The 16,921-nt window shown below is 35.4% G+C and overlaps 2 protein-coding genes across 2 annotated transcripts; one reads left to right on the top strand and one right to left on the bottom strand.

Moving 5' to 3' along the window:
- Nucleotides 1-2,306: 2,306 nt before the first annotated feature.
- Nucleotides 2,307-4,625, top strand: LOC107464308 (LOB domain-containing protein 22). The gene is made up of 2 exons (XM_016083237.3): nucleotides 2,307-3,265; nucleotides 4,438-4,625. Exons 1-2 carry the CDS (start codon nucleotides 2,469-2,471, stop codon nucleotides 4,565-4,567), a joined length of 927 nt encoding a protein of 308 aa, XP_015938723.1. The 5' UTR covers nucleotides 2,307-2,468; the 3' UTR covers nucleotides 4,568-4,625.
- Nucleotides 4,626-10,369: 5,744 nt separating this feature from the next.
- LOC107464306 (uncharacterized) lies at nucleotides 10,370-10,885 on the bottom strand. The gene has a single exon (XM_016083236.1). The coding sequence runs from the start codon at nucleotides 10,883-10,885 to the stop codon at nucleotides 10,370-10,372; it is 516 nt and encodes a 171-aa protein (XP_015938722.1).
- Between the last annotated feature and the right edge of the window lie 6,036 nt (nucleotides 10,886-16,921).

Raw genomic sequence — 16,921 nt, 5'->3', positions numbered from 1 at the left:
TATATAATATATAATCAATAATATATCCTGAGGTAAAATGAGATTTTGACTTGACTTTTTAACTGCATTATTCCTTGGAATATGGATATTATACCACCTGTGGATACTGAAAAATGTATCCATAATTTCATATCATGCCTTGTCATGCCATACATGCCCATTCATTTTCTCCCTCAACATTACGCACACAAATTACATATATCAATAATGCCTTCAAAAAGCAAAATGAGATGAAATCAATACCAATAAACACAATGGTAACATGATAGGAGAAAAATCGGTATACAAGAACGTACAAATTTGAACACTTTATCTTATGTATATTAAAAATAAAAAGGTGTTATTGTTATTTTTTCAAAACTTCAATTAAAAATCTAATTATTTTCCGTTAATATTAACTAACTTTTTTCATATTACATAAGATTCTTCATTCTTATAGTATATACCTATTTATTTATTTTTGGTTAATAACTTAATATACTATAACGCAAATGTGAAATAATAACACTTGGTAATTAAGCTAACGAACTCTAAATTAAATGACATATTTTTTCTATACTCATTTAAAAATTGTATGTTCGAATCTTATCTTTAATTTTAGAAAAAAAAAAAAAGAAAACTTGGTAATTAAGCACTATATGCACTACCATGTTGATGAAGGATTATCATGTTGTTCATAATACGCAGCAAAAGAAAAGAAAATAATTCTAAAGATCTATTTTGTACTTAAATTTTATTTCAATAATTTAATATATATATATATATGGGTACGCTAGTAAAAATTACTTTCTCCTTCAATGGTATGAAGGCGCTATGCGTATCCACACAGAAACTAACATTTGCTGTCAACTCCGTAACCAATGGACATCTGATCTAACTTGAGAAACCTCTTGCAACTCTTTGCACGGCATAAAATTCTTCTCTAAGAATTAGGCTCACATACGTTTATGTGTGTAGAGGTGAAGGAATAAAACCCTTGTGTTTTATTCTCACCTTCCTCTACTCTTAGCATACATATATATAGTATGAGATTTGTTACTGATTTTAAATTTGAATCTCAATTCAAATTTAAATCATGTCTTGAAAATTCTAAATCTAGATCCTTTAAATTTATAAATCATATCCTAACTCAATTTGAAAACAGAATCAGTTAGGATTCCTTCCAAATTTAAAAATAGAATAACTAATTATTCTCAAATCTCATTTAATATTCTCAATTATCATATTATTATTATATTCTTGGTGCTAGCAAAGAATATAATAATATTCTATTTGAATTAATATAATTATTTATTTGATCAAATCAAAATAATAATTAAATAATTCTATAACAAAGATTAGAACACTCGTTAGTGTGTGATCCCATAGGTTCAATATTAAGCGGGTAGTAAATTAGTCCTACTAAATTTACTAATCAAGGTTGGCGTCTTGAAGTATTTTTACTAAGAATCTCAGAAGAACAAAGTATAATTTTTTCCATCTTTTCAGCTCTTAGTTAACCCTTAGAGTATGGTTTAATTATCAAACTAACTTGTTACCATTATTATAATTAACTGGGAATGACCTAAGAAACTCATTTGTTCATTCATTCAATTTTCTTGGCGGCTAAGGTTTTTATTTATCTCAGTCATTATAATCATAGAGCTCAAACATTTTACTGAGAGTTGACGGATTTCTTATTGACTAATCATTAATTCTACAAGTATTTAAATCATACCCAATATCTATTCAACTAGCACCCTAGAGTATTAGGTGTCGGAATCAAAGTATAATAAATACATTTATAACCATTAGGAATTTTCAAAGTGAGTCAGTTTAATGACCATATCTCTATATACACCATCTATATATATAATTTAATAAATGAGATCTATTAATCTTCATCCAAGATCATTATATATATTGATCTTTTTAGATTATTAATGTCTTTTTAATAATCTTATGATAAAAAACAATTTAGATTAAATTATAAAAGATTTATTTTTTAATATAATGATTACTATCACAATAATAAATCTCTAAATTTAATGAAAGACGTTATTATATTAACATTTTAATATAATAACAATAACAAATTATTTGAGACGTAATTAATTGGATTGTGGTGATACTACTTATTCCCAACCATTATATATATGATGACTGGATGGAGAACCCAAAAATATGGATTGACACAATTGAATCCGTTATGATCTCTCTCTTTCTCTGATACACACATGCATGCATATATACATGTCATGCCTCCCCTAACATTTCTCTGGATCAACCATGATTTTCAGCATTCTTCGAAATTAAGGGAAGAGAAACTCTGATATTGGAGAAAAAGTCCGAAGCCTTGTAACATCCCTACCCTTCCATTCCCATCCCCTAACCTTCTTTCATCCCCTCCCCGCCGGAGACGCAGTTGATATCTCAAACTCCCCTCCTTCTTTTTCTGTCTCTCCTCCTTTTCTCTCTCACAAAAAGCCATGAGCTCCTCAAACTCCACCATTACAACACGCACTGGCAACAGCACCACCCAGGCCTGTGCTGCCTGCAAATACCAACGCCGCAAATGCGCTCCCGATTGCATTCTCGCCCCCTATTTCCCCCATGACCGCCAACGCCAGTTCCTCAACGCTCACAAGCTTTTCGGCGTAAGCAACATCACCAAGATCATCAAGGTCCTTAATCCTCACGAAAAGGACGAAGCTATGAAAACCATCATCTTTCAATCCGATATGCGAGCCAAGGACCCCGTTGGCGGTTGCTATCGCATGGTACAAGATCTTCAGGCTCAGATCGAGTTTCACCTGGCCGAGTTGGAGCTCGTGCTTCAACAATTGGCTATACTTAGAGCCCAGGCCCAACATCAACAGGCCCAACATCTTTATAACCAAACCGCCACCAGTAATATTAATGTCAGCGTCAACGGAGATGACAGCATCAATTCAGATCCGTTGACGCTGTACAGTTCTGGTGGCAGTGGCGGCCTTGTTGTTGGTGGTAATGGGATTAACCATTACCATTACCTTCAACAAATGCCGCATCAGGATCAGTATATGATGGTGCAAGAGGTGAATGATAGCAGTAGCAACAACGGTACCCCTTTGCAAGAACATGCTAACATGTGGTCCATGCAAAATTCGCTTTCGTCGTTGTCGTTGCAGGGGCAGAATAGTAACTGTAGTGTTGGTGATGAGTATGATCATAAGCCAATGCTTGATATGGCTTCCGATGATAGAAATGAACTTGGATTTGAGCCTCAAGATTTAGTTCAGCGCAGGTTTGTTATATATATATCATTATCTTTTCTTTTGATCTGGATGTTCTTTCATTTGAAGAAAAAATGTTATATGATCATAATTTTGTCTCGATTTGATTACAAAAATTATGTGATGAGTAAATATGATACGTACTTAGCAGATCTAGTTGATTAATTAGGTTACACAAATAAAGATCCAAGCTAAAAAGGTGAATTCTTTATATGTAATATAATAATTGCAATGGTTTGGATTCACAAAATTTAGTTCAATGTATATAGAATTCATGATATCATTGATTCAGTTAATTATTATAGTGTTTGTATGTTCTTTTGTTTGTGCCGGTGTTATATTGGAATTGGGTGAATTTGAACGAAGTTTTGAGAAATGAAATTGAAAAAAGGTAAAATTCTTTAAGAAAATTGAAAATAGGTACAGAAAGGATGGATTTTATGCTTGAATATAGAAACAATAACGGGAGTTATTCGAATTGGTGATGATGACGATCTCCTCAAAAACAAACTAGATTTGGTGGTTGTGATTTTTTTGTTGCTTACGAGGATGATAATGTTGCCGTTAGAGTGGTTAGTTTACAGGGATGAGCTAGAAATTTTTTTAGGAGGGTCAATACAATATGAAAAATATAAATTAAAGAAAAAAAAAATTAAAATAAAAAATTAAAATTTACTGTATATAAAAAGGAAATATAAAAAACCAATGGAAAAATTTTGTTTAACGGCAATATTGGACAATAATTGAGATGTTAGGATGGATTTAGATATTTACTCTATCTAAAAACTTTCGAATAGTGTTAATAGGAGAAATATTAGAATATTTATTATATTTAAAATTATTTATTTATTTTAATAATAATTAATGAATATAAAATAAAAAATAGATTATTTTAGACTAATTTTTATTAACTCTCAAATATTTTAAATTTTTCCATGTACAATGTTGAAATTTAAAAGTGATTGAAATTATACTAGAGAAAGAATTGCATGCATCCAATGCATGTGATTAGGAATAATTGTTTACTGGATATATGTAAATGGCAATATTAATTCCAACAATAAATTAAAGAAATAATCAAATATCTACTATGATTGAATGTGTTACTATTATTTTCCATGTTCAATATTTTTCTAGTTGATACATATAAAAACATCATCTAATCATGTTAAATATTTTGCAGTGATGAAGCAGTTTTGTTTAAGATAGATGATGCTGTAATAAAAGCAGAAACTGATTGCTTCCAACAAGTTCAAGACCATGATCTGAAAGGTGCAGCAACTTTGTTTACACTCACAAATTGTACTAGCTGAGATATATTATAATTAGAGAGCAATATAGATTATTATTGTAGAAGATACATTTTTTTCTCTTTTATCTTCACATCATTTGTTGTCATTAGAAGAATGTTTATTTTAGCACATTTTATTTTTGAGCTTATTAAAAGTTTTGGAACTATAAATGCGGCTGTAGCAATACTATTTCTATCACAGAAGACTATCTCATTTTTTTTCTCTTTTAATTTTATTCTCTCTTCTAATAAAGGATAATACTTTCTTTTCATTGAGGTTCTATTATTATTGCAAATACACAATTAGTACTTTGATTAGAACATAGACTACAAGAAGGACCTTTTGTATATGGGAAAGTGGCAAGTAGCAACTAACATATGGTAATGTCTTAGAATGTGAGGTTTATCTTTGAAGTAGTGCATATGTAGAAGAAGAGGAGACAATAGAAAAAGATAGAGACTAATGCCAGTTCGCTAAATTTTTTAAATAAGTTTTTTTAAAAAAAAATTTAAAATATAAAGATTTTTATTAATAATAACTTTTAAATAAGTTATTTTGTGTTTTGAAAGTTATTATAAAAGTCCTTGTTTTAAAGTTGTGTATTAAATAAGAGTGATAAAATAGCTTTTGAAAATAGGAGAAGTCACATTTTTTAACTTCTTCAAAAGCTCTTAAATAACTTTTTGAAAAGTTAAAGTTTATCTAAAAAATTGTACCAAACACTAGTAATGTAACTTTTTATAAGTCAAAAGTAAACGAACCCTAAGTTCAGTGTCTATAAATTAAATGTGATGAAAAAGGAGAAAAGGAAATTAAAGTGTGGTATAACAAAGAAGAAAAATAAAATAGATATTTTTAAATAAAATTTCTTTTTAAATTTTTTAATATAAGTATGTTTATAATATAGAGTTATTATTTTATAAAAAATATTTTAATCTCATCCATTGATTTAAATCTTTCACACACTCATACGAGTATAAAGTCATAAACATTATGTGTATCTCATATTTTTTAAACTTGTTTTAATTTGTTTGTTGGAAAAACGAATTCTTCTTTAATTTGCTACATTCTTAAGCTTTGCTTGTTCACACTGATGCATATGTAGAAACTTAAGGAGCTGAATCAGATGTAAAATTGTCCATCTTTCTCCAATAATAATATACAAAGGATAGCTCATAGAATAAATACATAATTGAATTTTTCAGTGTCACCTAAAGTAGTCACATACACCTCTAGAAGCAACAGCTGGAAGGAGCAAAATGGGCTAAACTCATTGAAATAAACCTATTTATTTGCTAATATGGGAAATTAATTTGAGAATACAAAGTATTAATTAAGCATATAACAAAGTTACCAACTCATCAGTTAGTAAATATGTATTTTGACTTAATCATACCTCTTAAATTTAAAGTGAGTATGCAACTATGTCAAAATTTTACTAGACAAACAAAGTAATGTTAGAAAATTATTTTTTTCAGTTAATATTTATCAAAATTTTTAAAATTATTTTATTTTTTTAAATTTTAAATCCTACATTATAAATCTTGCTCCCATCCTTAATTCTGTATCCTAAATTATAAACACAAAATCTTAAAATTAATTAATGTTGGATAACTAAAAACAAATCTTTTATACTTTTTTATGCAAATAATTTTACTGCAATCAAACACGATTACATCCAATAATAAGAAGATATACATGGTTTCATGGTTTCAAGTTACTTTCAATCAAAATAAGAGGAATTACTTATATAGCACCACTATTCAATTCTTTATACATTGCGGGTTAAATTATTCTGATACATAATTTTTATAATTTTATTAAATTTATACTTATTGAATTATTATATTTTAAAAATTTTTAATTATATTTGAGTTTATGCGTATATATTTAAATTAGTTATATTTTTTAAAAAAATTTTAGAAGTTTAATTGTCCTATTTTTATGACAGCGTATTATTGATACAACAAAAATATTTTGTTTCTTAGAATAGTTCTTTGACACATTATCAGTTAATGTGATACATATATAAAATTCGTTAATTTTAGACAAAAATATTAATAAAAAAGATAAAATATGTCTGATGGAATTAATCATTAAGAATTGAAATATTATTTTTTAATTGATAATGGACAAAATAAAAGTTAATAAAATATTTAAGGGTTCAAGTGAAATTTTACTCTTAAAAAAAAAATTCTGTTTCTGTATCATATATATGTGTCACAATCTATTTATGCAATATTATATATGTACCATACATGTGAATGATATTATTACGTATATAATTTCGTTTGTTAATTTCGTTGATGATTTTTCACATCAATTTTACTATGTTTATTTCGATCACACAATAGTATTTATATGAGAGAAATATTAATGTACCGTATTAAATATTTATATCCTTGATCATATTTAATCTGAATAATCACTAGATAAAAGAAAAATAATAAAATTAAAGATAATTTATCTTTATTATTATATAAATATTCTCTTTTATCTTGTATTTTTTAACTCTAATTTATAGAAATTTAATTTAAAATTTTTATTAATTTAAGTATCAGAAATTTTTATAGATACCACCTCAATTTTTTTAAAAAATTCAGATGACATCATATTACTAGAGAAGATATTGAAATACCCCCTCAACAAAAAGTTTAGATCTCATTTTCAAACCCAAATCACATCAATTAAAAGTAACCTTCAAAACACTATCCATAATATTTCTCATGCATGAGAATATCAGAGTGAAGAGGTAGTGAAAAAATATTCCTTTAGAATTAAGGTGCATACATTATGCTTACTCGAGATAAATTGGTATACTTTAGTATTTTAGAAAATAGTAGAAACTGGAATTGAATTTGATTTGAAATGAAAGACAAAACAATTAATTTCTTTTAAATCGGTGGGATTAGAAACCTTAACGAACATTATTGAATTTTCAACATGAGTCATGATCATTTCAAAATGTGTAATACTATATGAACAATTTTCTTCTTTTTTCTATAACTAAGAGTTATAAAAATTTATATGCAAATATAAAAGTTTTTTAACACTGTATATAATAATTGTACAAAAAAATTGTTCTTGAAGAATTATTGATGATAAAAACTAAAAAAAAAAAAGCAAGAAAGTGGCAAGTGGCATAATTAACATAGAAGTTTGTGAACACGAGTGATCTCATCATCATGGTGACCTCGTCTATTATATCATTCAAAGAAAAGCAAAACGTGATTCTTTTAGAAGATTCTTCATGCAATTGATATTTGTTCACACACTCATACGACCATAAACATTATGTATATAAAAATTGAAGATTCTTTTGATTGTTAGAAAAACGAATTCTTTAATTTGCTACATTCTGAAGCTTTCCATCAAATTTCATATAATTTTTTTTAATTTATTTATTTATTTATTTGTTATGGATGGAATAGGATGCAAAATTAAGGAATCGAAGTAAGAAACTTAAAAAGATGAATCAGATGCAAAATGGCCACTCCTTCTCCAATGATATACAAAGGATAGCTCATATAATAAATAATTAATTGATGGGATAAGTATTGTTTTAGTATCGAACGTTGGGGGTTAAAATCGAAACCATCTCTAACGTAATTTTTTATTTAGATTCATTCTTAACGTTGAGTACGATTTCGATTCTGACCCTCAATATTAGGATCAAAATAATACTTATTCTTTAATTGATTTTTTCAGTGTATATGTCACGTAAAAGTAGTCACACCTTTAATTGTTTCCCTAAAAACAACAACTGCAACGAGAAAAATGGGTTAAAACCATTGAAATAAACCTATTTATTTGTTAATATGTGGAACTAATTTGAGAACATAAAGTATTAATTAAGCATATAACAAAGTTACCAACTCAGTTAGTGAAGATTTATTTTGATTTAATCGATCATAACTCTTAAATTTAAGATGAGTATGCAAACTATATGTCAAAATTTTACTAAGCAAATAATTCAACTCCAATCAAACATGATTACATCCAATAGAAAGATACACGTGGTTTCAAGTTTCAATAAAAATTAGAGGAATTACTTACACCAGTATTTAATTTTTTATAAAAAATATTACTTGTACACTAAAATTAATCATTAAAATTAATTATTAATATACTTGTGTATAAATAAATATATTATTTAATTTATTTTTAATATTTATTTATATTTTAATATATATTTTATACTAGTGACTAATTTTAGTGTATACTTAATATAGTTGATTCTTTATATATTTTAAAAAAAGCCTTAATATAAAAAAGGCAACTATAATTTATAGTAGGTGATTTATTTTATACGGAGTTGTTGAAAATTTACTAATATTATCAAAAATTTTCGAAGAACCAAAAAAGTCACCAGATATACATGCATTTGTTTATATAAATTATTTTCTATGTTTTCAATAAAATAACTAGTCATCAAAATAAATAAAATGTTTGTATATATGTCTATATATATATTATTTTATATCTTTTTTTAAAAGGAAAAGAGCTTAACACACTATGGTGAAGCAAATAGGATCAAACTAACTAGAAGACAGACAACTCCTAAATACTCCTACCATAACGATCCAACATTCCCACGTCATCTCCGGCATAACCATCAACAACCCTAGGGATGCATACTTCTCCACTCGTCACAACTCATGGCAGTCATTGAGATGATCTCGTCAACGCCTTTACCTGCATTCTGAAAAATTCTCCTATTTCGCTCCATTCAAATGTGCCGGATAATCGCGCAGAAGCATCTCAGGCGCTGCTTCCGGTCTTCCTTTCTTCTCGGCTCATCTGTCCAACTCAGAAAGTGGTCCTTCACTCGCTTCGGGAATACCCAGGGCCGGCCAAACACAGATATCCATGCACTCCACACCTGCCAAGCAAAATCACAGCCAAAAAACAGGTGATGGGCTTGCTCATCATCCTTATTACACAAGACACACCGCGTATCATCCTGACTAATAATCCCCAGGCGGCTTAGCCGTTCCTTTGTATTCACCCTGTCTACCAGGACAAACCAGACAAACAGCTCCACTCTTGGCGGAGCCAACCCTTTCTAGATGGTCTTCGTAAAGCTGTAACTGGTGACATCCTCTGATAGCATTCCTTCTTGTAGCACATGCACAAAGGAGTTAGTCGAAAAAATACCAAGTCTATCATATTTCCACATGACTCTATCCTCCCTATTATTCGTTAGCCTCACAGGTCTCAATACCTCATGTAGCTGACTCAGTAATTCTACCTCCCACTGAAAGAGCTCACGCCTTCACTGGAAGTTCCAAACCCACTCTAGCCCATCCCAAAACCCACAATACCCAATAACCGATCCACATTGGTTTGAAATAGAGAAGAGCATGGAAAATCGATCTTTCAAGGAACCACAATGCAACCAAACATCCTCCCAAAACCGAGTCCTTCGTCCGTCACCAACCTCCATAGCTAGACCTGTAATCATCTTATCCCTCAGATACTGCTCCTTGAAATCTATATGGCAGATATCCCTCCAAGGGCCTCCTCTAGTAGGGAGCACTTGCGTGGATAGTAACTCATTAGGCCTCAAGTTATTACATGAACATACCACCTTCTTCCACAAAGGGCACTATTCCTTCACAAAACGCCACCACCACTTGAACAATAGTGCAGTGTTCCGAACCATAGCATCTCCAACTCCCAGCCCACTGACTTTTTTAGGGGCCTGCACCAACTTGCAACCACTTTCGGCATCTTGTATAGGCTCAGATAATATACTAGTAAGCTATTCAAGACCGATTTTATAAGTACCAGCTTTCCCGCTTTGTTTAGCACCTTAGCTTTTCATAGGCTTAGTTTCTCCTCCACCTTATCAATGATAGGCTTCCAGGTCTTAACCAATCTCAGATTAGCTCCTAAGGGAACTTCAAGGTATTTAACAGGGAGGGTACCTTCCTTGCAACCCCATAGTCTACACATCCGCTGTACCCACTGCTCTTCACAATTGAGTGGAATCAAGCTGGAGTTGTCGAAGTTGATATTGAGCCCTGACATTAGCTCGAACCAGCGTAGTAGCCACTTGTAATTCTGCATGGTCTCATCATGTGGTGGGCAAAACAGGATAGTGTCGTCAGCAAACTGGAGGTGTGAGAGCTCCACACTGTCTCGACCAACCACCAAAGGGGAGATACGACCATTTTTAACTGCCTCGCTAATCATTCTATGAAGGATATCCACAACCAGCACAAACAGGAATGGAGAAAGCGGGTCCCTTTGTCTCAAGTCCCTTTCCATCTTAAACGGTTTAGTTGGTGATCCATTAATCAAAACTGACATCGAAGCTGTAGTCACACACTCCATAACCTAAGCCCTCCACCTGCGACCAAATCCCATCTTCTCCAGCACAATATCCACAAAGCTCCACTTGACTCGGTCATAAGCCTTTTGGAAATCTAACTTGATTATGGCTGCCTTCCCCTTTCTCCTTTTAAGCCAGTGCATTGTTTTACAGGCTATGAGAGTCCTATTATGATTTTTTCTACCTTGCACAAAATCACTCTGAGTCTCCCCTACTAGCCTAGGCATCACTGCTCTCATTCTCCTAACAAGTACCTTTGAAATGACCTTATACACGCACCCAACCATACTAATAGGCCTGAGGTCTTCCATCTTTTTTGCACCAGTGAACTTAGGGGCTAGCGCCACCCACGTAATATTGGAATCTGCGGGTAGCCTGGCTATCTGAAAAACCCCATAATCGCTCCCGTGAATTCCGCTCCAATCTCATCCCAGTATTGCTTAATGAAATTCATGTTGAACCCATCACATCCTGGCACCTTCAAGGACTCACAAACCCACACTGCCTGCCTAATTTCCTCAGCTGAAGGCATCACCTCCAAGGACTCTGATTCTTCCACATATATCCTTTCCACCAGCCCATCTCGGAACCCCAATAAAGGAGAGCTCTCCTGATGATACAGATCTTTATAAAACTCTCTAATAGCTACTTTAATTCTAGCTTGGTTCCTTATCAGTCTGCCATTGACTACCAAATTATCAATCCGATTATTCCTCCTTCTTGACGACGCTATATTATAGAAGTACCTTGTGTTTCTGTCCATTTCCTTGGTTGCTGAGATTGAGACATTTGCTTCCAGTGAATTTCTTTTCTCACATACCATCGCTCATAGCAAGTAACTAGCGCCTTCCTTCTAGCCTCCATAGTAGCATCATACACTCCAGCACTTATCATATCATCAACCTTTTTTATATCTTCCTCAAACTTCAAGATCTTATTGTTCATCTCGCCAAAGTTGTTCTTGTGCCAACTTCTCAACGGGCCCGTTAGCGCCTTCAATTTATCCGTAAATTGCAACTCCCCTAGACCCCTTCATTCCTCCTTAACCATACGAAGGAAGCCGTCATGTGTGAACCACGCGTCAAGACTCTGAAAAGGCCTAGGACCTCCCTTCATCCTCCGTTTCTCCACAATAATAGGGCAGTGGTTGGACAAGCCTCTTGGTCCTCCTCGTAGCCGAGTCTCAGGGAAATCCTCTAACCATTATACACTTACCAAAACTCTATCAAGTCGACTGCACGAACGACCTCGAAACCAAGTGAACTTGCGATCTGTAAGTGGCAGGTCCACTTAGTGCATGTCCTGAATCCAATTCTTGAACTCTTCTGCGGATACAGGCAGACTAACAGTACCTTTTCGTTCCTCTGCATACACTATTTCATTAAAATCTCCCATAAAGCAGCAGGGGATCTGGCACAACCCAACAATGTAGCTCAACTCCTCCCACACCTGGCACTTCTCTTCTCTACTATGTGCACCATAGATCAAGAAAAAAGCACAGTTAAAGCTATTCTTTAGCACAACACCTTCAACACATAACCATCTTTCCCCCTTATAACAGTTGTTCATCTGAAAAAACGTGTTATCCCAAATCATCAACAGTCCCCCAGATGCACCGTCCGATTCTACATATTCCCACCCTGTCCCGGTACATCCCCAAATCCTATTGACGTCAAACCTTGTCACCACCTTTCTCTTAGTCTCAATCAATCCTAACATGCTCAGGTTAAATTTATTTTTCAAATTCTTCACTATTCTCATCTTCCCATCACCCCGCAACCCCCTAACATTCCAAGAACAGAAAGTCATTTTGAACTAATTTTACACACCTGGTTTTTAGTTTTTGGTCTGCATCGCCGAAACTTTGCCTCTTGCTTTGCCAATTTTCTCTTTTGTGCTATTTCTTCATTTTGAGCCTGAAGAATTGCCATTATGTCCTCTTCCTCATTGCATAATATAGCCCCTGATTCCAAAGCCAGCTCTAATGTTTTTTTATTTTCCAATAGTTGTTCCTCCAAGCACTGGTCATCTGTCTGCACCCCATCAACCTGCTTACTGTTCAAGGTTAGCATATTACTGGTCAGCCTCCGCTCCGTACCCCCTGTTCAGCTCGAATCCTACATGTACCCCCTAGTCCAGCATCCCCATCCGCCATGCTTACCTCTCCCTCTTCCACCACACCATGACTGTCTCCACCCTCTTCGCCGCTCCCCGTTCCCGACGCCGCTGCTGCGCACTCTAGGTTCTCCGCCACTACGCCTGGAGGACTGTCTTCCTACTCGTCAATACCTGCCCACCCAGCATGACTCGCCCTAGATCTTCTGCCGGTGCGGGTTTGGTCAACACCGTCGTGGACCAGCCGGCTCCCCTGATCTGACCTTCCCCGGCTCCCTTCGTTCCCAACCTCGCAGTAGGTGTCGCACTCCCCAGCAAGGCAGCGCACCTCGTTCTCAAGGGAACCATGCTGCGCCTTCAGGAGTGGATTGGCGGGTTGCAGAGCGCTCTTCTCCCAACTCGGTTCAGGACCAACGGCTGATGGAATAAGGCCCAGCCCAATATAGCAACCTTCCAACCTCCTGTCATTGTTCCTGGCCCATTCCTTAGAGCATCCTCCCTTTTTTCATTTTTGTTTTTCAAAATTTTTTGTCCGTTGCAGCCCATTAAGCAAGGAAGGGAATTCACAAGTAATCGTACAATCAGATTCTCCATCATAACTGGAAGCATTTTCACGCTCAAAATCCGGGATTTCTTGATTGAGGCCATCAATGATTTGATTCGTTACTATTTTTGCGCAATTTTGATTTGCACTACCTTTAATCCAATCATTTAAAAAATCAGCTGGAATTACCATCCTACCCTCGTCATCTTCCCCTCCTCGGTTCACCACCATCAGCGACGCTTCATCTTGCTCAGCTCCCTTTGATGAAAACAGTCGCTTTTCCTGCCCATAAACTCCTTCCGTACTTGTAATTGCTATGTTCTGATGCAATATCTCATCGGTTTTGACTTCACTGTCCATAAAACAATCCCTGGCCTGTATGCCACCCATTTCATGCCCAACCTCCTTGACCAGAACTCGTACCTCCCGGAGCCAACAGTGACACAGATCCGCTCCTGGATCACTTCCATAGCACCCGTATCAACTAAGACACGGCCTACAGTGAAAGCACTGCATAATTCTATCTCTTTCGCACACCTGATGACAAGTCATCATATACCCATTTTTCAAGCTAATTTCACTTGTTTTGTTAGCATTTATGCACTTTCTTGCATCCTAAGTAAGTGATTTGGAGTGAAAATGCATAACTTTTCTAAATCAAGCAAGCACCATGAAATTAATGTTAAATCATGAGGTTTAAGCTAATTTTAATTGAATTTTAATTGATTTATAAGCCTCTTGAATTTAGTGATACTTTGAGTTGTTGTTTTGGTTTATTGTAGGTGAAGAAAAGAAAAGAAAAGGAAAAGCGTGGCCTAAGAAGCGTAGCCTAAGGAAAGGAAAGTGTAGCCAAGGAGAGAAGAAGCGTGCCGCATGCAAGAGGGAGGCAAACACTACCCTCTAGGAGGGCAACATAAGAGAACCAAACAAGGAAGGCAAATCTGCCCTGCCCACTACAAGGGCAGAGCACAAAATGTGCCTTGGGACCAAGAGAAAGAGAACCTTGCCCTGCCCTTGTGGAGGGCAGAATCGGGCTCTCTAAGGAAGAAATTCAAGAGAAAAATGTCACCCATGCATGCTACAAGGTTCGAACAAGGAACCATGAGGAAGCTAGGACTTAAGGATGAGTGCCGTGCCAAGAAACCAAGGAAATTAATGGAAGATGTGTCCCAGCCGTGTTTCGAACACGGGACAAGCAAGGAGAGAACTCTGCCCTGCCCTTGGCGCGGGCAGGGCAGCATTTGGATTGGCACACGATCCTGGCGCACCACACACAAATCTGGCGCACCAAATCCTTCCCTGGCAGCACCAGCGTGCACCACGATCCTCTCCTGGCAGCACCAATTTTTTTCTGCCCTGCCCTCCGCGAGGGCAGGGCAGCATCCTATGCACCAAGCTCAATTCTGGCGCACCAAGCTCAATTCTAGCGCACCAATTTTCCTCCCTGGCAGCACCAACGCGCACACTCCTCGATCTGGCAGCACCACAATTTTCTGCCCTGCCCTTGGCGCGGGCAGGGCAGCGTTTTGCGTTCCTGGCAGCACCAAGCCGCACCAACACGCACCCAAGCCGCACCAAACTCCCGCACCATGCACCAACTTTCTGCCCTGCCCTCCACAAGGGCAGGGCAGCCTCCTGGGAGTGAATTTTCATGGGCCGAAAATTCAAATTAAATTCCCATTTTAATTCATTTCTTCACCAAATCAAAAGCCCATCCAAATCCCAAAATCCAAGAATAGAAAGTGTATAAATAGAAGCTAGTTTGATGTAATTAGAACCTTTTACCTTTCTTTTGAATTTTTACCTTTTGACTTACTTTTGTCTTAGCCTTTGAATTTGCACTTTCTTTGAGCTTTCTTGAGAGACTTGTCCGAGCACTAAGAGGATCAAGGGAGAATTGATTGATCTCCTTCCTCATTCTTACTTGGGCAATTCTACTCTTCTGTTTCTGAGTTTTGGGTGTGTGAAATTGAGAAAATTCTGTCTCAATTCCCATTCAAACTCTTTTCAATTTGTTTTCTGCATAATTCAATTTTATTTCTGTTCTTCTATTGCTTCTTCTTTAATTTTCTGTCAATTGCTTAGCGAACTTGGATCTAAGAAGGCAAATAGAGATCTAGGCTCTGCTACCTAGTCTCTTGAGACCTGAGACCCAATTTTACTTTTGGTTCTTCTGTGAACCTTTGCTGCATTTTATTTTCTTTCTTCAGTCATTTACTTTCTTGTTCTTTAAGATTCTGCAGATTTATTTTCCTGTTCTTTAATTTACTGCACTTTTCCCTTCCCCCTTTACATTTACTGTCATTTACTTCCTGTTAAACACAAATCACTCAACCAATATTTGATTCGCTTGACTAAATCACCCACTAAACTAAAATTGCTCAATCCTTCAATCCCTGTGGGATCGACCTCACTCATGTGAGTTATTATTACTTGATGCGACCCGGTACACTTGCCGGTGAGTTTTGTGTTGGATCGTTTTCCACACATCAACACCCTATCAAGTTAAAATTGTCAATTGACCATGCATGCAACAGGAGGCCGTAGCATTCGAGCCACACCCTTCTGGTATCACTGCGCTCTGATTCATTCCACTTCCTTACTTTGTGAAAAGTTTGCAAGAGATCATTCAACTTAAACGTGTAAGTTTCGTCCGCATTCAGGACAGTATCAAAGGTCAAAAGAGCTTTATGATCTCCTAGATCCCGAACTTGGACGACAGAAGGCAGCTGCCTAGCTATTGTACCCCTCAAGGAATTAAAATCAATCAGCTTCGTTTAATCTCTACAAGGCTTCTCTGTAGCCATTCAATATTATCTGGCACCCCTACAGCTTCCAGTACCTTAGTTTCGCCAATCTCATGCCCAGTCTTTATAGTTTCCTTCGTCCTTCCCTCTGTCCCAATGAGCAAGGATTCATCATCGTGTCTAATCCCTTGTGATTGCTTAACCGATGGGCTTGGTGCATGATCTTTCCGTCGTTGCTTCTCCACATTCGTTGGTCCCGAGGTTCTTCTGTACCTAGCCTCTCCTACAAAGAGGATCTTGCTTCTCAGTCTCAGACGATTCATTTCCGCTATAGCTTTCGATGCCCCTCCTTTCGTCGTGTATCGGATGAAGGCAAACATGTAGATCTCTCCGTTTTTCCATTTTCTGGACAGATATATATCGTTGATGCGCCCAGTCCAGTTGAATAACTGAAACAATTCTCTTTTTGATATATCTTCCGGGAGATTATCCACAAAAATAAAAAAAAGACTCAGATTCCAGCCGTCGATACTCTTCTCTGTTCCAAACCCTGGGTTCTTTGTGTCCTGCTCCTTAGACCTACCTCTGACTGTGTTTTCCACCCATACTCTCTCTCTCTCTCTCTCTCTCTC

Source organism: Arachis duranensis, chromosome 9 (genome assembly GCF_000817695.3).
Source record: "Arachis duranensis cultivar V14167 chromosome 9, aradu.V14167.gnm2.J7QH, whole genome shotgun sequence".
Classification (NCBI taxonomy): domain Eukaryota; kingdom Viridiplantae; phylum Streptophyta; class Magnoliopsida; order Fabales; family Fabaceae; genus Arachis; species Arachis duranensis.
Note: the sequence above shows the minus strand (reverse complement) of the source record. Positions and strands in the feature narration are given on the sequence as shown.